Source organism: Budorcas taxicolor, chromosome 17, assembly GCF_023091745.1.
Source record: "Budorcas taxicolor isolate Tak-1 chromosome 17, Takin1.1, whole genome shotgun sequence".
Lineage (NCBI taxonomy): Eukaryota > Metazoa > Chordata > Mammalia > Artiodactyla > Bovidae > Budorcas > Budorcas taxicolor.
The window spans coordinates 30379791-30403481 of record NC_068926.1 but is presented as its reverse complement, the minus strand read 5'-3'; the positions used below and the strand labels follow the sequence as shown (position 1 = coordinate 30403481).

The window sequence follows — 23691 nt, the reverse complement described above, 5'->3', positions numbered from 1 at the left end:
TTTGTCATAGCTCTTCTTCCAAGGAGCAAATAAATGACTTAATTTCATGGCTGCAGTCACCATCTGCAGTGATTTTGGAGCCCCCAAAAGTAAAGTCTGTCAGTGTTTTCATTGTTTCCCCACCTATTTGCCAGGAAGTGATGGGACCAGATGCCATGATCTTAGTTTTCTGAATGTTGAGTTTTAAGCCAACTTTTTCACTCTCCTCTTGCATTTCTTTCATCAAGAGGCTCTTCGGTTCTTTTTTGCTTTCTGCCAAAAGGGTGGTGTCATCTGCATATCTGAGGTTATTGATATTTCTCCTGGCAATCTTGATTCCAGCTTGTGCTTCATCCAGCCCTGCATTTTGCATGATGTACTCTGCATATAAGTTAAATAAGCAGGGTGACAATATACAGTCTTGAGGTACTCCTTTCCTGATATGGAACTAGTCTGTTGTTCCATGTCTAGTTCTAACTGTTGATTCTTGACCTGCATACAGATTTCTCAGGAGGCAGGTAAGGTGGTCAGGTATTCCCATCTCTTTCAGAATTTTCCACAGTTTATTGTGATCCACACAGTCAAAGGCTTTGGCATAGTCAATAAAGTAGTACATGTTTTTCTGGAATTCTCTTGCTTTTTCTATGATCCAAAGAATGTTGGCAATTTGATCTCTGATTCCTCTGCCTTTTCTAAGTTCAGCTTAAACATCTGGAAGTTCTCTTTACAGAATTGGTCTATCTAACAGATCAAGCAAGAATGACAGAATTGGAATGTCATTTTAGTGAGTTAAAAGATCTAAGCAGTGATTGGCTGTAGCTGTTAACATCACAAAAAGAAAGTCAGCCAGATAGTATACGGTTCCTGTTGGAAGCACACAAACCACCTATAAAATATACTCGATCACACCTCAAGGTCTGACTACCAATTTGTAGAAAATACAGGGGAAGAGGGGCATGTTAGATGACCCCATTAGGAGGAGGAGGATTGCTGTCAGCAAAATTCAGACTAGGAAACACAACAGGATGGTTTCTTCAACAAGTAGATTAGAAGGTGGGGTGTGGGGTAGTAGGGGCATGGGGGGTGGCGCGCAGTCAGGAGAAATTGAGAGAGAACCTATCAGTTAAGAGTGAATCAAGAAACATCAACCAATGTCAGTATATGGATCTTACTTGGATTCTGATTCAAACAAACAAAATATATTAAAATGTGTATGAGTCAATCAAGAACACATAAACACAGATAACCGGATATTAGGTGGGAATAATTCTTTAGATGTGGTAATGATATTCTGGGTATGTATTTTTTTAAAGTCCTTCTGTTTTAGAGATGCATTCTAAAGTAGTTACAGATGAAATGATACAACATCTGGAACTGATTTGGAAATAATTCATCAGGGAGAGGGAAGAAGGAGAGAGCTGAAACAATGTTAGCCACATACTGGTCTTTGTTAAAGCTGGGTGGTGATGGGTACCAAGGAGCTAATATATTATTCTATTTTTGTATATGCTAATATTTTCAGTAATGAAAGTTTTTTTTAAAAGGAAATGAGACATTAGGCAGTAAAAGCAGTGAGGCTGGGTCATTCTTTAGCAGATTGCTGTTGAAAGTGGGGAGAGGTGGTTCACTTGAAAGGTAGCTTAGTCTTAGCTAAGAATCAGCAAATGGAAGGGTATTTTGTTTGTAAAAAGAGCGGAAATTTAAGCAAGGAGAACTGTTTGTAGGGTGTACATTTTTTCACCAATGGGGGAAAATATTAACTGGATACTAATCATTAGGAGCAGTTTAGATCCAAAGTATTAAAATATGTAGGTTTTCAGAACCTAGATTTGTAAGTTTAATTAAAACTAACACTTGTTTTCATAGAACATCATTTTAATGAACAGTGGAACTAACTGGCTAGAAAAAGATCTGTTGGGATTCCTTGTCTACAACATCAAGACACAATACACAAAAGAAAAAAGTTGATAAACTGATAATGTAACATGATACACTTGTTTGGAAAACAGTTTGGAAGTTTCTTAATAAGCTAAACATCTGTACTATGGACATCACCAGATGGTCAATACCAAAATCAGACTGATTATATTCTTTGCAGCCAAAGATGGAGAAGCTCTATAGAGTCAGCAAAAGTAAGACCAGGAGCTGACTGTAGCTCAGATCATGAACTCCTTATCGCCAAATTTAGACTTACTGAAGAAAGTAGGGAAAACCACTAGACCATTCAGGTATGACATAAATCAAATCCCTTACGATTACACAGTGGAAGTGACAAATAGATTCCAGGGATTATTAGATCTGATAAGAGTGCCTGAAGAACTATGGACAGAGGCTCATGACATTGTACAGGAGGCCGTGATCAAGACCATCCCCAAGAAAAAGAAATGCAAAAAGGCGAAATGGTTGTCTGAGGAGGTCTTACAAATAGCTATGAAAAGAAGAGAAGCTAAAGGCAAAGGAGAAAAGATATACCCATTTGAATGCAGAGTTCCAAAGAACAGCAGGGAGAGATAAGAAAGCCTTCATAAGTGATCAGTGCAAGAAGTAGAGGAAAGCAATAAATCTCTTCAAGAAAATTAGAGATACCAAGGAAACATTTCATGCAAAGATGGGCAAGAAGCAGAAGATATTAAGAAGAGGTGGCAAGAATACACAGAAGAACTATATAAAAAAGATCTTCACAACCCAGATAATCACGATGGCATGGTCACTCACCTAGAACCAGACATCCTGGAATGCGAAGTCAAGTGGGCCTTAGGAAGCATCACTATGAACTAAGCTAGTCAAGGTGATAGAATTCCAGTTGAGCTATTTCAAATCCTAAAAGATGACTCTGTGAAAGTGCTGCACTCAATATGACAGCAAATTTGGAAAACTCAGCAGTGGCCACAGGACTGGAAAAGGTCAGTTTTCATTCCAATTCCTAAGAAAAGCAATGCCAAAGAATGCTCAAACTACCACACAATTGCACTCATCTCACATGCTAGCAAAATAATGCTCAAAATTCTCCAAGCGAGGCTTCAACAGTACATGAACCATGAACTTCCAGATGTTCAAGCTAGATTTAGAAAAGGCAGAGGAACCAGAGATCAAATTGCCAACATTCTTTGGATCATCAGAAAAGTGAGAGAGTTCCAGAAAAACATCTACTTCTGCTTTATTGACTACACCAAAGCCTTTGACTGTGTGGATCATAACAAACTGTGGGAAATGCTTAAAGAGATAGGAATAACAGACCACCTTACCTACCTCCTGAGAAATCTGTATCCAGGTCAAGAATCAACAGTTAGAACTAGACATGGAACAACAGACTAGTTCCTAATCAGGAAAGGAGTACCTCAAGACTATATACTGTCACCCTGCTTATTTAACTTATATGCAGAGTACATCATGCAAAATGCAGGGCTGGATGAAGCACAAGCTGGAATCAAGATTGCCAGGAGAAATATCAATAACCTTGGATATGCAGATGACACCACACTTAGGGCAGAAAGCAAAGAACTAAAGAGCCTCTTGATAAAGTGCAAGAGGAGAGTGAAAAAGTTGGCTTAAACCTCAACATTGAGAAAACTAAGATCATGACATCCGGTCCCATCACTTCATGGCAAACAGATGGGGAAACAATGGAAACAGTGACAGACCTTACTTTTGGGGGCTCCAAAATCACTGCAGATGGTGACTGCAGCCATGAAATTAAAAGACGCTTGCTCCTTGGAAGAAAAGTTATGACCAACCTACACCACTTATGAAAAAGCAGAGACGTTACTTTGCCAACGAAGGTGTGTCTAGTCAAAGCTATGGTTTTTTCCGGTAGTCATGTATGGATGTGAGAGTTGGACCCATAAAGAAAGCTGAGCACCAAGGTATTGACGCTTTTGAACTGTGGTGGTGGAGAAGACTCTTAGAGTCCCTTGGACAGCAAAGAGATCTAACCAGTCCATCCTAAAGGAAATCAATCCTGACTATTTATTGGAAGGACTGATGCTGAAGCTGAAACTCCAATACTTTGGCCACCTGATGCAAAGAACTGACTCACTGGAAAAGATCCTGATGCTGGGAAAGACTGAAGGCAGGAGAAGGGGACGACAGAGGATGAGATGGTTGGATGGCATCACCGAGTCAATGGACATGAGTTTGAGTAAGCTCTGGGAGTTGGTGATGGACCGAGAGGCCTAGCATGCTGCAGTCCATGGCGTTGCAAAGAGTCGGATACGACTGAGCAACTGAACTCAACTCATTGCTATCTAACTTCCCAAGAGAAATGAAATCTATGTCAATACAAAGGCCTGTAAACAAATGTTCATAGCAGCTTCATTTTTAATAGTCAAGAGACCATTCAAATAATCAATGTCCATCAACAAAATATGATATATATATATATATATGTGCATTGGAATAATACTCAGCAAAAAAAAATTGGCAACAGTGTTGATATAACTGTTCTATATCTTGATGTTGGTGGTACTTACACATCTGTACACATTTGTCAGAACTGGCAGAATAATTCACAGTTTTATATTAATTTAAAAAAGGGATCTATTCTAAACTTTTTGTGTCATTAGTTATAAGATTTAATGTTATATTTTAATTCTGTGTTCTTTTCTTTAGTGTTTTAAGATTATTATTAAGGTATAATTTATATTAAGTAAATTTTTTGTGCCCTTTTATAGTCAGTCCCTTTCCCTACCCCCAGTCCCTGTAACCGCTGATCTGTTTACTGTGCACATGGTTTTTACCTTTTCTGGAATGTCACATAAGTTGAATCACATGGTAAATAATTTGCATCTGACTTTTTTTAATTGGGAAGTTTAAATATTTAGTTTTACAAATATTACATGAGTACATTCTTATGGGGAAATGCAAACAGTAAACATAAACCTAGCATTTTGCTTGACCACTCATACATCAAAACCAGCCCTATTCTGAGAGTTAACCATTGTTATCAGTTGATGTATATTCTTGGTAACCTTGTATTTATGATCTCACATGGAAGTAATTCTGTCTGAAATGTTCAGTGTAGATGATACTGTCATACTGCTAGAAGGAATATAAACTGATGCAACCACTCAGGAAAACAATCTGGCAATATACATTAAAAATATATATATATCTTCTGGTGTAGGAATTCAACCTCCAGGAGCTTATCAACTAAGGAAAATATCAGGGATGTACACAAAGATTTTCTTTCTAAGAATATTCTCCACAGCATTATTTATACCCTGAAAAATTACTGGAAACAAAATACTACATTATGGAATCTGTTCAGTAATATTGCCATTGAAATCATGTTTAGAAAACTGTCTACTGACATGAAAAAAATATTCAAGATCATTTTCTGTGGAAAAAGCAGGGTCCAAGACAATAACAACAGAACCAAACAAAACCCAAAAAATACCAGTTGTTGGCAAGGATGTAGAAGAATTGGAAGCCCTGTGCACTGTTGGTGGGTATGCAAAGCAGTGCAAATGTTATAAAACACAGCATGGTGGTCTCCACAAGAAAACAAAAAATAGAACTACCACATGACCCAGCAGTTGATATACTCAAAAGAATTAAGAGACACTTGCAAACCCACATTCACAGTAGCATCATTCACAACAGCAAAAAGAGAAAGCAACCAGCCTTCACCAACAGATGAACGAGCAGACAGAAATTATGGATAATACATACTGTGAAACATGACTTAGACCCCCAAAGGAAGTAAATTTTGACATATGCGTCAACAGGGATGAACCCAGAGGACACCACAACACTAGCACATCACAAAGGCAAACCAAGCCCATCACAAGGTAAAATAGTGCATGATTTCACCCATTGTTGTTGTTCACTCACTCAGTCGTGTCCAGCTCTTTGTGACTCCATGGATTGTACCCCATGACACTCCTCTGTCCATGGGATTTCCCAGGCAAGAATGTAGGAGATGCCTAAAGTAGTCAGATTCATAAAAACAGAAAGTAGAAGAGTGGATGTCAGGGGCTGGGGGAAGGAAGGGGGATGGAGAGTTGTTGTTTGATAGATACTGAGTTTCAGTTTTGCAAGAGGAGAAAGTTCTGATTTGGTTGCAAACAGTGTGAATTGTGCATAATGCTATTGAGCTGTACATTTAACAGTTATTAAGATAGTAAATTTTATGTATATTTCACCATGTAAAATTTTTAATTAAAATTCTTTCTAAAAGTTTACCTACAGTGAAGCCAAAGAGCTTCCATCCAATGCATGAAAGTGAAAAGTGAAAGTGAAGTCGCTCAGTCGTGTCCGACCCTCAGCAACCCCATGGACTGCAGCCTTCCAGGCTCCTCCGTCCATGGGATTTTCCAGGCAAGAGTACTGGAGTGGGGTGCCATTGCCTTCTCCGATACCCTCAAAAAGCTTCTGATAAATGTATTAATACCTCATTCTTAAATGTGAGGACAGTAAAGCATCACAGGAAATATCTTTGACATAAAAGCAGTCAAAACAAATGAACAAGGATGAGTTTGACTTCTTTCACATAGCATAATTTATTTGAGATTCATTCATTTCATTGTCTATATCAATAGTTCAGTTCTTTTTACTGCAGACAGTAGTCCACTGTATGAAGTTATCACAGTGTTTATCCATTCCCCAGTTGAGGGATATTTAGATTATTTCCAGTTTTCCTAGGGTTTTGTTGTGTGTTTTTTTAATTATAAAAGCAATGCATGCATATTGGGTTTTAAAAAATGCAAGCATGACTAATAAAAACACATGTCCTCCTTCCTCATCCCTCTCCCTCAGTTCCATCCCCAGTTGTAACTGCTCCAACAGTTTGGAATGTATTCTTCCAGACTCCTCTGTACACATACATGAAAGTGAAAGTGTTAGTTGCTTAGTTGTATCTGACTCTCTGCGACCCCATACCAGGCTCTTCTGTCCATGGAATTCTCCAGGCAAGAATACTGGAGTGGGTTGCCATTCCCATCTCCAGGAGATCTTCCTGACCCAGGAATTGAACCTGAGTCTCCTGCATTGCAGGCAGATTTTTTTACTGTCTGAGCCACTGGGGAAGCCCATACATACCCCTGTACAAGACAATACATATGTATATACCAGGTGGTGCTAGTGGTAAAGAACCCACCTTCCAGTGCAGGACCTAAGAGATGTGGGTTCAATCCCTGGGTTGGGAAGATCTCCTGGAGGAGGGCATGGCATACACATTTTACGTATATATATGGGCTTCTCTGGTGGTTCAGATGCTAAAGAATCCGCCTGCAATGCAGGAGACCCGGGTTCAGTCCCTGGGTTGGAAAGATCCCTGGGAGGAGGGAATGGCTACCCACTCCAGTATTATTGCTTGGAGAACTGTGTGGACAGAGGAACCTGGTGGGCTACAGTCTACGGATCGCAGAGTAGATGCACTGAGTGACTCAGCACACAGGCACGCACATATATACACACACACATACACATATCATTGGGGGTGCTGTTTTTTATTAGAAATTCTAAACTTTTTATACAAAAACCATGATTGTCTTGTTCAGGTATTTCTGTAGATTTATAAAAGAGGAATTACTCAAAGGGTATGTGTATTTAAATTTTTTTTACATACTATTAAACCCCAAATAGGTTGTACCAGTTTGTACTTTCAAAAATAGTATATGGTAATATCAGATATTTTAGATGATCCCTTTCAATCCCCCTTAGGGTAACAAACATTATGTTCTACTCTTAGGTGTCTCTATTCAACAGTATTTTATAAGAATCAAAAATAAGGTTGTTTTCAGTCAAAAATAAATACATAGGCACCTTATGCCTCAATATAAGGACCTATGTTCAGCAAACTATATTCATTATCTTGTAATAACCTATAAAGGAAAAGAATCTGAAAAAGAATGTGTGTGTGTATATGTATGTAACTGAACCACCTTACTGTACATCTGAAACATTGTAAATCACCTGTGCTTCCATAATAAATAAACAGCAAAAAGGAGAAACTTCAGTTATTAAGGGCTGTAATTTCCATTTTAACTGTTGTAGCTTAACTAGGATATTTTTTAAATCATAAAAATATATATACATATATAAATCCACTGTGGTTTTCCCCCCAGTCTGAGGATTACTATGACATGAGACGGCTATATACAATTTTGGGGTCTTCTCTATTTTACAAGGTAAGTTAAGCTTGACTTTTAAATGTTGTACTGTTACATGAACAAATCTAAATTTTCCCAAACTCTTACAAACATGAAAAATGCATTTTTCTCTTTTTCTCTGAATGTAGGTACAATAAAATTTGGATTTTAAAACAAGACTTATACCTAATATTTAAAAATACATTAAATATTTCAGTTTCATTACATTTTACAGCATTTACAAATTTGTAAGAAAGAAACAGTACTCAAAGAATCAAGTGTATATGAGAAAAGAGCAATACTTTGTTGGTTTCCTTTTGCAGTTGTGTATAATTTTCCCTTATCTTCAAAAGTAACTATCTTATTGATAAATTTTCTAAAATTAGGTAGTTAACTTCCATATAAAGCAAGTTAAGTTTCAATTTAATTAAAAGTTTCAATTCATCAAATGAATTTAAGTATTTTAATTTTGTATATTTTTAAGCACTGAATTAAACATATCTAAAGAGAATCAGACAGTACAGAACTGTAAGTGTGAAAAGTCTCACCCCACCTCAACTCATACTTCTCTGCTTTTCATCTTCAGACTTCAGTTCTTTGTAATTTTGCCAAATTCTCAGGCTAATGCTACTTAGAGGTGATCCTGCTTTATGCTAAAGTCTATCTATTACAGACCTAAGTTATTATACATACTTGATGAATAGCTGAAAGAAAACATTTTTGTTATTTCTTTATTCCACTTAAAACTGGAATATTTTAAACCAACTGAAGAAATACCTGTAAAACTCTTAAAAATATATTATAGGGTTATTGCTTTATGTCACTAGTTGACTTTTATTTTCTGTGGTTCCATTCAAGGGGTATTTGATATGCAGTCATTTGCCTAAGGATGATCTTATTGATATTGCTGTATACTGTCGCCACTATTGCCTACTGCCTTTAGCAGCAAAACATAGAATTGGTCAGTTGGTAATATGGAGGGAAGTATTTCCTCGACATCACCTCCAACCTTCTGCAGACTCAAACACTGAAGTCTTTCAGGAACCTGAAGGGAGATATTTTTTGCTAATTGTTGGCTTGGTAAGTTTACCTTTCTTTCTTTCTTGGGTTTATTTGTTTTTGCCACTTACTGATTATCTAAATAAATATACAAAAATGATCATTTAAAATTATAAGCATGTCAAATACTAATATTCAGAAAAGTTACTCTCCTTTATTTCTTTTATTTTGTATCCATTTAATACTCATAAAGAAATAGTAATGAACCGCAAGATAAGATTTTAGCAGGTTAAGATTTTTTTTGTTCCCATTTCTATAAAACCAGAAGTTTTATCTTCTAGTTTGTTTTGGGAAATAGACATGAAAAGAATATAGAATCAGAAACAGATTAAATATGTGATTGCAAATGAAAGGACTACCACTGATGAAGGCTCTTTGAAGGCTACCTTAGGGGAGTCTATGTGCTGAAAGTGGCAGCTGATGGTGTATCAGGATAAGGCAATGTGAGATTTGTTTTCAAAGGTCATCAAGTAGCCTTGAGGATAACTAAGAAGAGGCGGGAGGAGTTTTTAATAACTATCACATAATCATGCCACATGTCCATATCTGTTTGTTGTTCAGTCGCTAAGTCATGTCCGACTCATTGCTACCCTATAGCTGCAGCACGCCAGGCTTCCCTGTTCTTCACTATCTCCTGGAGTTTGCTCAAACTCATGCCCATTGAGTTAGTAATGCTGTCTAACCATCTCATCATCTGTCGTGCCCTTCTCCTCCTGTCCTCAAACTTTCCGAGCACCAAGGTTTTTTCGAATGAGTTGACTGTTTGCATCAGGTGGCTAAAGTGTTGGAGCTCTAGCATCAGTCCTTCCAATGAATGCTCAGGGTTAATTTCGTTTAGGATTAGACTGGTTTACTGTCTCCTTGCTGTTGAAAGGGCTCTCAGGAGTCTTCTCCAGTACCACAATTTGAAAGCATCAGTTCTTCAGCACTGTTTAGTATTCATAAATTTATGCATGCCTGCTACATACAAATATTTTGTATTTTTTTTTCTTATAGAGACATTACATGTTATGTGTACTATTAGAAGCTGGAGGCTGTGCATCCAGAGCCATTGGGAATCCTGGACCAGACTGTATATATGTGGATCAGGTCAAAACAACTCTTTACCAGCTGGAAGGGGTAGATTCCCGCATAAATGAACGGCTAGCTTCTTCTCCAACCCCCTGCTTGTCTTGTGCTGACTGGTTCCTCGCTGGGTCACATGAAAAATTAGATAATTTAACCACCTCACCTATCCTCAGTAGGCTGCACAGTGCTTCCAAGGTCGCAACCTCTCCAACATGCAGAAGAACTCTTTTCGGTGACTATTCCTTAAAGACACGTAAGCCCAGTCCATCCCGAAGTGGAGGGCCTGACGGTGGTCTTGAAGGTGAAGGTGTTGGCCTGAGCCCCCACACTACGGAATCTCAGGGTTCTGATGGTTCAGAAGAAACTGGGGCCTTGCTTAAGGTATGTGTTCATTCCTCTGTGTACATTCTAGGAGCTAAACTGTCTGTCCAGTCCTTATTTGTAATTGCAAGGGAATTTTTAATGACAAACCCTTCTTCATTTGTACTAGTGGTGGTTTTTGTCACTGTTGGCAAACCAGTGATTTAGGGCCAAGAGAGAAAGAAATACCAAGTAATAAAACATTAGAGAACTGTCAGGTCCTTGCGCATGATGTGTTACTGTGGTTACTGCTAGCATAGGATAAGCCAAGAGGTACAAGTGAGCACTGAGAATGTTTAAAGGAAATGTTGGCAGGAAGGGGGACCCCTTCCAGGGTCCAAGAGGGGGCTCTTGTCTAACACTTGGAAATGAATTATGTGAAGAGACACGTGCTGATGAAATAAGAGACTCTACTGGAAAGGGGCTCCCTGACAGAGAACAGCAGGCAGCAGGGTAAGGGAACCAGGGAGCACTTCTCGGCCACATGTTTTACAGTCTCAGGTTTTATGGTGATGGGGTGGGCTTCCGGGTTGTCTCCAGTCAGTCATTCTGACTCAGGCTCCTTCCTGGTGGCGTGTGCATCACTCGGCCAAGATGGATTCCAGCAGGGATTCTGGGACGTTGATAGGACATATGGACTGGTGTCTCCTCTCTCCTTTTGACCTTTCCCGAATTCTTCCAGTTGGTGGTAGCCTGTCACTTCCGCATTCCTTACTGGGACCCTTCTTGTCAGATAACTCATGCAAGTAGTTAACTATTGTTGCCTGGCCAGGGAGTGGTTTTGATCAGCCGTTCCCCTAACAGAAACATTGAAAAATAATAAGTAGTTCTCCTTGAAAGACTTCTAGTTTTACATTGTATCTTCTGTTTGATTTCCATTCTTAGATATAAACAGATCTACTTAATAATACTTTTCAGGTCACGAAAAAGAAGTCTACTCTTCCAAATCCGTTTCATTTGGGGAACCTGAAAAAGGACCTTTCAGAAAAAGAACTGGATATATATAACACTGTAAAGTAAGAAACTTCCTTGTTTCATTCTTTTTCACTTAACTGTCTTTGAGGAAATTTTACAGTGAAAAAGTGCAGTTCCATAATATATAGATTTTATTCAGCAAATATGATATGCCTTATATATGAAAGAAGATAGCTGTGCTATTTCCCTAATATTTTTCATTATGCATATAAGAAATAAAAAACATATACAAAGTAGTATTCCAAAATGTAAGTTTCCATTTATGTCTCTTCCACAGGTAGCCTCCCTTTTGTGTGTCTAACTGTTAAATTAGTTTACTGTTTTTAGACTTTCATGGATGGTGTGGTTTTTGTACATACTCCTTAGCTCTGAGTACTCATTCCCAGTGCTTGAGAGTGTTGGTTGCTAATGGCTCATAGTGAAGTCCCCCTACCCTGCCCTTGTCCAACTTGGAAGTTTATTAACTCCGCCAAGCTTACAACCTCTCCCTAGGAGTGGCCACATCTAATGACTGATCAATAAGTGAGTACAGGCTTGGCCCCTACTTAAATTCAACACAACTCTGAAAAGCCATGCAAGTTTCAAAGGTCCTGGCAGTATCTGCTGAGTCCTCGGTCTCAGCTGGAGTGCAGCTTTTCCCTCTGCTCAGTCCTGCTTCCCTTCATGCTCACCCCCACAGCTGTTGTCCCCAAAAGTCCTCCCTAATAAGCTTCCTCCCTGCATATCTCCCAGCAGAGTCTGGAGCCAGGGAGCTGACCTATGACACCCTCTTTAGGAAATAGGTAAAAGTAAACAGGGAATTCTGATGTAAAAGGAGCTGAGTGGGAGGAGCATGTTTAGAACTTAATCTGTCTATAATTACTAAAACATGAACTGTTACAAATTCACTTCTTGTTGTGCAGCTATTATGTGGTGACTTGCAGGGCTTCCTTCCTGAGCTTTGTATGGTATTATGATAGTATGCATGGAATCAGTTTGTTAATAAACTCCTATTGCACACTTTCATTAGCGCAAGTAGACATGTACAAATCAAGTTCACATTAAAAGAAAAAAAAAGCTGTTCAATATTACTCAGGCATAAAAAGGAACACAGTTGAGTCAGTTCTGGTGAGGTGGATGAACCTAGAGCCTGTTATACAGAGTGAAGTAAGTCAGAAAGAGAAAAACAAATATTGGGGATTTCCCTGGTGGTCCAGTGATGAAGACTCTGTGCTCCCAATGCAGGGGGTCCTCCCCTGGTCAGGGAACTAGATCCCACATGTCACAGCTAAAGATCCTGCATGCCGCAACTAAGACCCAGTGCAACAAATAAATAAATTTTTTAAAATACTGTATTTTAACACCTATATATGGCATCTAAAAAAAACAGTACTGATGAACCTATTTGTAGGGAAGGAATAGAGATACAGACATAGAGAACAGATTTATGGACACAGCGGGGGAAGAAGAGGGTGGGATGAACTGAGAGAGCATGGAAACATATACATCACCATATGTAAAATACGTAGCTAGTGGGAAGTTGCTGTGTAACACAGGGAGCTCAACCCAGCACTCTGTGACAACCTAGACGGGTAGGATAAGGCAAGGAGCTGGGAAGAAGGGAGAGACACATGTATACTTATGGCTGATTCACATCGTTGTGTGGCAGAAACCAGCACAACATTGTAAAGCAATTACCCTCCAATTAAAAATAAAATTTTAAAAAGACGTTTTAGAGCTACCACCTTCTTAATCTTTGAAATGTTTTATATTAAGTTCATATATGTGTTTCACAGAGTTGTCAGGAAAAACTTTTCTCATAAAGTCAGGGCAAAAACAAGGTAATCTGTCTTCATAAAATAATGCAGTGAAAATCTAATGTGTTAAAATTTGGAATTTAATGTGATGTTTAATATTTTAGTAGTTAAAGAAAATTATTTTAAAAAACAAAAATATTTTTTAAACAAAGAAATCTATTTCAAATCTCTGGTGGAAGCCTGTAATAACTTCCCTAAACCCTAATCTTCCATTTAATAAAAACTGCTGCTCTGAATTTTTATTACCTCTGTATATTATTTTTTTAATGTATGTATATATATGTTATTTGGGCTTTATATCTAGTAAAAGGAAATACTTTTTTCCAAGTTTATAGCTTAACAAAAGGTTATAACAATATAAATTTATAATTGTATTTTTAAGCATAAATTAATATGTGATGTAAATCACAGGCTCTCCTATTTAAAAGGATGCTACAGAGGCATATTTATTCCCTTTACTGACATGGAAAGATGCTCAAACTATATAGTTAATTTAAAAAGTGTGATATAGACTGGTGTGTAATATACTATCCTAATTTGTTTTTGCAAAATAAAAAAATATACTAAATAATATGTGGAAAATATTCCATTCAGTAAACAAGTATTATCCATTCTGCATTCTAGTAATTCTTGAATCCACCGAGCGCCTAATAATTGTACCCTAGTTCAAGCTCCTGTTCTCTCACCTGGTTATACTGCAACCAGTTCCCCATTCCTATTCTATCCTGAATCTATCTTCTGCTGTAGGAGTGACCTTTCTGAAGAACAAATCCAATTTAATCTGCATATTTTAAAAATAAATACTTGTCCTTCCATTGGATAACTGTTTGATGATTTTTAAAGTTTCAGTTTATACACTGAGTGAGTTAATATACACTGAGTTAATTTATGGTTTTCAAGAACCAGAGCTGCTCATTGTGTTGTGGGGTTGTTCTGAGAGAAAACTAAAGAAGTTAATATAAATTTTAATTCTAAACCTTCCTAAATACAAACATTACTAATAACTCTTTTTAAAAGAATCATTCCTGTTCTGTACCTTTTCTTGAATTTGAAAACCTCAGAGTTAAATGGTATGTTTTCAGTTATTTTCTTTTTGAATAATTAGTTTTTGTATTTTGATTATTTACTTAATTGAAAAAATACCAGCTACCAGTTGTTAATGAACCCACCACTCTATGGAAAAGTATGAGAAAAATTTATAGATGATCTCCTTCCCTGCCTATCTTTGGCCTCTCTAAAGAAAACCAAGATCATTAGTTAGTGATAAAAAGTTATTCTGATCTTGCTGCCTAATAGTTTAACAGGAGGTGCTGATGGGGGATTTCGGTCCATATGTTTACAGACTGACAATCAGGAAAAGGCAAGGTGTAGTAGAGCAGGCCTCAGAATCAGCTAAGCTCTGACACTGAGCTGTGTGACCTCAAACAAGTTAATCCAAGTCCTCTGAACACTGATTTTGGTTAAAATGACGATGAAATGAAGTGAAGTCGCTCAGTCATGTCCGACTCTTTGCGACCCTGTGGACTGTAGCCTACCAGGCTCCTCCGTCCATGGGGTTTTCCAAGCAAGAGTACTGGAGTTGGTTGCCATTTCCTTCTCCAGGGGATCTTCCTGACCCAAGGATCGAACCCAGGTCTTCCACACTGTAGGCAGATGCTTTACCATCTGAGCCACTAGGCTCCCAAATTGAGGATAGTAGTAGTTAATACCTTACAGGGTAATTATGAGAATTAAGCCTCAGATACTTTAAAACACCTACCCTGGCACACAGAGGGCATTCTATTACCATTACCAACTATTACCATTATTTCATGCTCACTGCTACTGTTGTTCTTTACCCTTCTTACCACTGGTAGAAATAAGCAGTATTTATAGGTTCTGCTGGAGTCTCAAACTCCAATAGGGGAAGAAAGGATGGAAAAGAATGGAGAAGTGAAAATAGTAAGAGAACAAAGAAAAGAGACTGTAATGATGAGAAGTAGTGGAATACTTTGAGTTATTGCCATGGATTCTAGAATGTCACCTCCGCTTTGTAGTTGGTAATACTGATTTTATTTTTCTTCAGGATGGTCCATTTGACTGTCATGGTAAGAGACTTTATTGCTACTAAGCTACTAACTGAAAATCTTAGTTTGTTGGAAGGAGTTTTTGTATGTGGTGCACTCTAGACTGATACCTTGTTTATGGCTTGTAGATATCTGGGCCAGACTCAGGCTGAGTTATTCATTACCAACCATGGAAAAAGAGGGCTTTAGCCAGTTTGGGTTGTTTAGCAAGGAGATGATTAAGTTACTTGCAAATGAATTGGTGTTTATCCTTGAATAACATGTAGTATTTGCCTCCATTAAGGGAACTGATAAATAACCCTAGCCTGTATTTCAGATGAGGAAGAGGGAATTTCAATGTTTGGCCTAGTTTTTCTTCCCTAATTATACTCCTAATGTTCTATTGTAGTTAGAAGCTTATTAGACGTCTACCAAAGCAACATTTTTAAGTTTACTCTAATATCTAATTCCTTTTTTTTCCCCAAGATTGACATCTGGTCCTGAGAACACACTTTTCCATTATGTTGCCTTAGAAACAGTGCAAGGGATCTTTATTACTCCTACCCATGAAGAGGTGGCACAGCTGAGTGGCTCAATCCACCCTCAACTGATAAAGAATTTCCATCGGTGCTGTCTCTCCATTCGTGCAGGTTTCCAGCAGACGCTGGCTGAAGAGGTAGGGCACTGCTATAAATCTAGCTCTCTGCCAGTTCTGCTTCCAGATCTCTAAATATTCTGTCTGAAACTCTTTAGCAATAACTATTTTCATTTACTTTTTTAAATAGTCACTCATTTGAATGCCAAAGGATTATATTCACTTCACTTACTCAACTTTAAAACTTTCTTTCATAATTCTGAGTTTGATGTCCCAGATTACTGTTTCAGGAAATGGTGGGCCTGTGTTTTTCTATAGCAAAATAGAATATAGTAGTTTGTAATGTAAACTTGCCTCCCATATTTGATATCTGTGACTCAGCTATTTTTTGGACATTCATCTGTACCATTTTGTAACTGATAATTTTTTAAGTATTCAAAGGCAGGATAAGGTATCTAGAATATAAAGGAGTAAAGAACAGAATTTACACAACAGTGTTATATATGTTTTAGCCACTTGGTTGGTTGGTTAGTTGCTTGCTTGCTTTTCAATCCAGAATGAAGTTTTATTTAATATTGTACCTCCAGAAAAGTAGTAATGTTGTATACAATTAAAATCTCAATTACACAGTTTTAATAGCAGGGAAAGATAAGTATTAAATTTCTTGAGAAAGATAAATATGTAGAAGTTATTTGTGACTGGTCAAACATCATACTGCCAAAAACAAAATAAAGAAGACTGAAAAATGAATGTAATGTATATAGCAATACATGTACCAAGGTTGCTAAACTTGTGAAGAACTTAAATGTAAAGGTGGGAGAACATTGGGCTGGGAATAAGGACTCCTAGACTGGGCCTCAACTTTTCCTATTTCCTCAGTTATAAAGTGAGTGAACTGAATTATATCATCTCTTAGGACTCATTCAGCAGTGAAACTCTTTGTCTTATAGGATTTCTTCTTCGAACTACCAGAAATTGGTATTCGGCAAAATGTTACGTTTGACTGTATATCTCTGTGTGCTTTGCATTCTTATGCTCCTCCTTTCCTGTTTAACATACTAATAGATTCTGTAAGGTTCATTGCATTAATTTACTTAGTAATATAAATTAGCCTTCCCCCTATTATTTAAACATAGAGTACTTACCATTCACCAGATACTACTCAAGATGCTGGGGATACAGCAGTGAACAGAAAGTCTCTTTCATCATGAAGTCTGTATTCTAGCAGGGGAAGCTAATGAATTAGAAGCAGTTTAATATATCAGGAAGGGTAAGTTTCAACAGCAATTGTAACAAAACAGAGTAAGGATGAGAGGTGGTGGTTATGATTTTGAAAGATTCCTCTGATCATGTCAAGTAATATTTGAACAAACACCAGAAGGAATTGAGGGATACAGCCATGTGGCAAATGTGGAGGCTGAGCTTCCAGACAGAAGGAACAGCCAGAATACAACCGTGGAGGTAGGGGGGCTGAGAGCTCACAGGAGCAGCCTGAGTCGGGAGAGCAGTCGGAGTAGCAGCAGGACTGAGTCATGCAAGGCCTGACAGGCCAAGGACCTTTTGAGATTTATGTTCTTGGGTAGTTCTGAGAAGAGCAGGACGTGTTCCTTAGTTTTCAAAGGGTAACTCAGGCTACTCTGAACAAGCTTGCAGGGTAGATAGAGAAGGTGGGAGGCAAGGAACTGTGGAAATTCTCAAAGCAAGAAGTATCAGTGGGTTCTTGATCTTGCAGATATAATGGAGGATGAGCCAAAAGGATTTGTGTCTTCAATAAGCATTTTGAAAGAAGGAGAAGAATCAAGGATCACTCCACTGTTTTGGCCTGAGCCTTACAGAAAGTCTTATATATTCCAAGTGGGTCATTGGTTTGCTAATGATTTAATCAGTGGGAAATTTAGAGAGTATGCTTCAAAGGAAAAATACTGCTTTAAGTGTATGTGTTTTAAATACCTTATAAAATCATCTACTCATGTAGTAACTCATTAGTAACCTATTCATTAAGCATCTACTGTGTACCCAAGCACAGCTGCTTTCAAGGAATACAGAGATGAATGGCATATAGTCTCTGCCCTGGGAAAAATGTTCTAATGTACTGGAGAAGACAAACTTATAAACTGCTAATATAGTGTAAATATTAATAAGGTAAGGCTGTGAAACAAATGTTTCCTTGGAGAGTCAAGAGAAACTTTATCCGTGAAGTCTCTTGTAGGAGATGGCGTTTAAGGTAAGTATGAGGAAGGGTAGGAATTTTCCTGCAGGTAAGGAGAAAGAAGAATGTCATTGTGGGCACTTATAGTATTAGGATCAGCCAGTTCAAATCTATATATGAAAACATTTAAAGCAGCACTATTAATACCAGCCAAGACTAATAATACCTATTAATTTACAGAAAAAGAAAGCACTGAATGGCAAAGATCATTCAGGTTCAACAAATTCTGTGTCTTCTCTGAACCCTGTGAAAGAACATGGTGTACTGTTTGAATGCTCACCTGAAAACTGGACTGATCAGAGGAAAACACCACCAGTTATGGCTTACTGGGTAGTAGGGTAAGTGGAAGAAAATATTTTTAAATGTTAAAAAGGGGGTAAAGGAGCTAAACATTTTAAGATATAAGCATGGATTTATTACTGCTTGTAATGCAGAAGATGTGGGTTCGACCCCTGGGTCAGGAAGATCCCCTGGAGGAGGAAATGGCAAAACACTCCAGTATTCTTGCCTGGGAAATCCCATGGACAGAGGAACCTGGCAGGCTACAGTTCATAGGGCTGCAAAAAGTCAGACATGACTGAGCAACTGAACACAACACACAATGTGAGTTTATTAACATAATTCTAATATTTAATGTATTTTAGAATTCTGCTTACTAAATAACGCCTTTAAAATTCTTCCCAAGTCTTTTCTTTTATTAAAAAAAACCTAATTCACTTATCTTACAACATTGTACTAGTAAGACACTAAAAGGTAATGAGTTCATACCCACTGCTCTTTCCTTCTGTCTCTAACTTTCTTCCTCCCCCTCTTTCCTCCTTTCTTTCCCTCTTCCCTTCCCTCTCTTCCCCCGTCCCCAACCAGCTACAAGACCTGGCCCTGTCTGTCCCCCGGCCACCTCTCTGTTTCTACCTCCTGTCACTCTCTTCCTCCAGCCACTGTGCACAGCCACACTGGCACCAGCTGAACTCTGTTCCTGCTGTTCCTTCCATGTGGGATGTTCTACTTAACCTTTGCCTATCTGGCTCCTCGATATTCAGACCAGTGGTAACATATCATCTCCGGTCAAAGAGACAAACTGTCGTCTCTTTCTCTCTGTCACTGGAATGTCAGTTTTATGAGATCAGGAACTGTATCTGTCTTGTCCACCACTGGCACCACAGTCACTTGATAAATATGTAAGGATTAGTAAATGGAGCTGTGCTTGGCAAAATGTATGTGGTGATGCTTAGGTGGACTGGCAAACACAAATAAAGACACAGTCATTGCATCTGATGATCTTACATCCAGCAGAAGAAATATCAAACATGCTTAAATATCTGTGTACTTATGGATGAATATTCTATGGAGAGAGAGAGAGAGATAGCTGGCTATATTTTAATGTTTTTTTTTTAAGGTCAGTCTCCCAAGGCAATAGAAATAAAAACTAAAGAAGCAAATGGGACATAATCAGACTTACAAGCTTTTGTACAGAAAAGAAAAACATAAAAAAAAGAAAAACAGAAAGATAACCTATGAAATGGGAGAAAATATTTGCAAATTATGTAAACAACAAAGGCTTAATCTTCAAAATACACAAACAGCTCATACAACTCAACAACAAAAAACCCAATTGAAAAATGAATTCAGTTCAGTTCAGTCACTCAGTCGTGTCCAACTCTTTGCGATCCCATGAACTGCAGCACACCAGGCCTCCCTATCTATCACCAACTGCCAGAGTCTACCCAAACCCATGTCCACTGAGTCGGTGATGCCATCCAACCATCTCATCCTCTGTCATCCCCTTCTCCTCCTGCCCTCAATCTTTCCCAGCATCAGGGTCTTTTCAAATGAGTCAGCTCTTCACATCAGGTGGCCAGAGTATTGGAGTTTCAGCTTCAATATCAGTCCTTCCAATAAACACCCAGGACTGATCTGCTTTAGGATGGACTGATTAGATCTCCTTGCAGTCCAAGGGACTCTCAAGAGCCTTCTCCAACACCACAGTTCAAAAGCATCAATTCTTCGGCGCTCAGCTTTCTTTATAGTCCAACTTTCACATCCATACATGACCACAGGAAAAACCATAGCCCTGACTAGACGGACCTTTGTTGGCAAAGTAATGTCTCTGCTTTTTAGTATGTTGTCTAGGTTGGTCCTAACTTTCCTTCCAAGGAGTAAACATCTTTTAATTTCATGGCTACAGTCACCACCTGCAGTGATTTTGGAGCCCAAAGAAATAAAGTCTGACACTGTTTCCAGTTTCCCCATCTATTTCCCATGCAGTGATGAGACCAGATGCCATGATCTTAGTTTTCTGAATGTTGAGCTTTAAGCCAACTTTTTCACTCTCCTCTTTCACTTTCATCAAGAGGCTCTTTAGTTGTTCTTCACTTTCTGCCAAAAGGGTGATGTCGTGTGCATGTCTGAGGTTATTGATATTTCTCCCGGCAATCTTGATTCCAGCTTGTGCTTCCTCCAGCCCAGCATTTCTTATTATGTACTCTGCATATAAGTTAAATAAGCAGGGTGACAATATACAGCCTTGATGTACTCCTTTTCCTATTTGGAACCAGTCTGTTGTTCCATGTCCAGTTCTAACTTCTGCTTCCTGACCTGCATACAGGTTTCTCAAGAGGCAGATCAGGTTGTCTGAAAAATGGGTAGAAGACTTTAATAGATTCTCCAAAGAAGACATACAGATGGCCAGTAGGCACATGAAAAATGCTCAGCATCACTAATTATTAGAGAAATGTAAATCAAAATTATGATGAGGTACCACCTCATACCAGTCAGGATGGCCATCATTAAAAAGTCAACAAATAAATTCTGGAGAGGGTGTGCAGAAAAGGGAACACACCTACACTGTTGGTGGGAATGTAAGTTGGTACAACCACTAAGGAAAACAGTATGGAGGTGTCTCAGAAAACTAAAAATAGAATTACCATGATCCATCAATCCCACTCCTGAGTATACACTCAGATAAAACTATAATTCAAAAACATACACGCACCTCTGTGGAAACAACCTAAATATCCACTGACGAATGAATGAAGAAGATGCAGTATGCACAACGGAATACTACTCAACCACAAAAAAGAAAATAATGCCATTTGTAGCAATATGGATGCAACTATAGATGATCATACTAAGTGAGGTTAAGTCAGAAAGGGAAAGAAAATACTATATGATATCACTTATATGTGGAATCTAAAATATGGCACAAGTGAACCTATCTACACAACAGAAAACAGACTCAGAGATCATACTTATGGGCGAGGGGTGGGAGAAGAGAATGGCCTGGGAATCTGAGGTTGGTAGATGCAAACTATTACATTTAGAATGGATAAACAACAAGGTCCTACTGTATAGCACAAGGAACTATATCCAATCTGCCAGTATAAACCATACGGAGAAGAATATTATAAAAAAAGATTGTATGTGTGTAAAACTGAGTCACTTCATTGTATAGCAGAGATTGACACAACATTGTGACACAACTGTACTTCTATAAAAAATAAATTAGGTAATACAACCACACACTCTGGAAATTCTGAAAAAGGGGAGGAAATCTGAGATTACAAAGAAAGGCTAAGAGATTCCATTTGATCTGCTTTAGGAAATGAACTGGATTTGGGTAGCGCATTTTAAGTAAAGGATGGGATGAATATAAAGACCCAAACAAGGGAAATCCTAAGGCTTCATTGTGAGTAGACTAGTTTGCTAGGATGGTAGAGGAATGGCATGTACAAAGATGAAGTGAAAGATAAAACTGGAAAGCTAAGTTAGGATCACTGCAGAGAGCCTTCAATTCCTAACCAGGGAATTGAATTTTGAAGGAAATATTGAACTGCCGATAGTTTTTTGAGTTGGGGTAGAGAGTTGGTGAAGGAAGGAGCACAGAGTTGGGTGGGACTAATATTACTCGACACCTACCACGTAGTACTAAGCTGTATGACAAATGCTTTACAAATGTTATCCAAAGCAATAATTCCCATGTGCTGATCCACAGGATTTAGAATCAGCTGAGTCACATTAACCAGGGCTTCCCTGATGACTCAAACGGTAAAGAATGTGCCTGCAACAGGGGAGACCCGGATTTGATCCCTGGGTTGGGAAGATCCCCTGGAGAAGGGAATGGCTACCCACTCCAGTATTCTAACCTGGAGAAGTCCATGGACAGAGGAGCCTGACAGGCTACCATCCACAGGGTTGAAGAGAGTCAGACATGACTGATTGAGTCACTCATTAAAATCAGAAATGCCTGCACCCCATCCCAGACCTACTGAACTAGAATCTATGGGAGTGGGACTCTGTATGTTTAGTAAACTCACTTGTGATTCTGATGTATAACCAGCCACGCTTGGGAGCATCAACATGATCACAACTCAGTGTAGAGTGATCAGCGCTGTGTTATTGGAAGATCAAGCTGGGAGCCAAATGGAATGGTGTGGACACGAGAAAGAATAGAGATAAGAAGACCGGTTAGCACACAGGCAGATGTAACTACATTCACAGCTGGAATTGCAAAAAATCAATAGGTGTTGAATTATGATGCTGCTGATCTATGCAGAAGAGAGAAACTGAAGGAAGTCAGAAATGGTTTGATGTTTTGTATACATTAGTATTGATTAAATAGACTAAAATTTTAACTCTTTAAGAAAATCTAAGTTTCAATGTTAATCCCAATTTGATGTCTAATAACTATTGTACTTAGAATGATGGTACGTCATTGACTATATTATAATAATAACTAAATTTAACATTTTAAAACTAAGGAATATGACTACAGAAATTGACACAGTAGGCTTTTTACACTCTGAAAAAATAAATGTAATTGACCTAAGGCATAGATTATTTGATTACAAATCTAGCTGCATTTCCCCCTATGTAGATTTAGACTAGTGGTTGAATTTATGACTTATTCTTTCAGAAACCAAAAAATGTAGCAAAATATATTGGAGAGTTGGGAGTTTTTTCCTTCTTGGAATTCTGAAATTAGTGTGTTCTTTTTCTCTACAGGAGACTCTTTCTTCATCCCAAACTTCAAGAACTTTATGTCTGTTTTCATGACTCAGTTACAGAAATTGCCATTGAAATGGCTTTTAAACTGTTCTTTGGATTAACCTTGTAGCTGTATTTTCTTGATGCATAGGAACACTGCACAGACCATCAAGCAGGGTTAGAACTGCTGAAATCTATTCACAAAGAGATAAGGTTTAACTTCTCACTAATCAATACTGAACATAAGGCTGATGAAGACTGAGATGATATGCTGCTGGATTTGATGCACTAAATCTTATTCTGAGACTTTTGAAGAAAATACTTGATCGAAATATGAAGAAGAGATTGTTAACTTATTTTCCATTTTGGTATATAACATTAATTTATTTACTGATTTGAAATAATGTGATATATTTTATGTAAAATTAATATAAGAATGTTTATCTTGGAAAAATACCCAATTTTTTGTGTATGTTTCTCAAGAATAGTATTGATATCTGGCAAAATAATTATGAAATTGGGAAGAGATGAC

General features: G+C 38.1%; 1 protein-coding gene across 1 annotated transcript in view; it reads left to right on the top strand.

Moving 5' to 3' along the window:
- Positions 1 to 23289, top strand: part of INTU (inturned planar cell polarity protein) — a 76199-nt gene extending 52910 nt beyond the window's left edge. Inside the window, exons 10-16 of the mRNA XM_052655018.1 lie at positions 8046 to 8108; positions 8928 to 9149; positions 10125 to 10577; positions 11475 to 11572; positions 15859 to 16048; positions 18357 to 18514; positions 23178 to 23289. Of these exons, the coding sequence (XP_052510978.1) occupies positions 8046 to 8108; positions 8928 to 9149; positions 10125 to 10577; positions 11475 to 11572; positions 15859 to 16048; positions 18357 to 18514; positions 23178 to 23289 (1296 nt within the window). The remainder of the gene's footprint in view (positions 1 to 8045; positions 8109 to 8927; positions 9150 to 10124; positions 10578 to 11474; positions 11573 to 15858; positions 16049 to 18356; positions 18515 to 23177) is intronic.
- Positions 23290 to 23691: the final 402 nt, after the last annotated feature.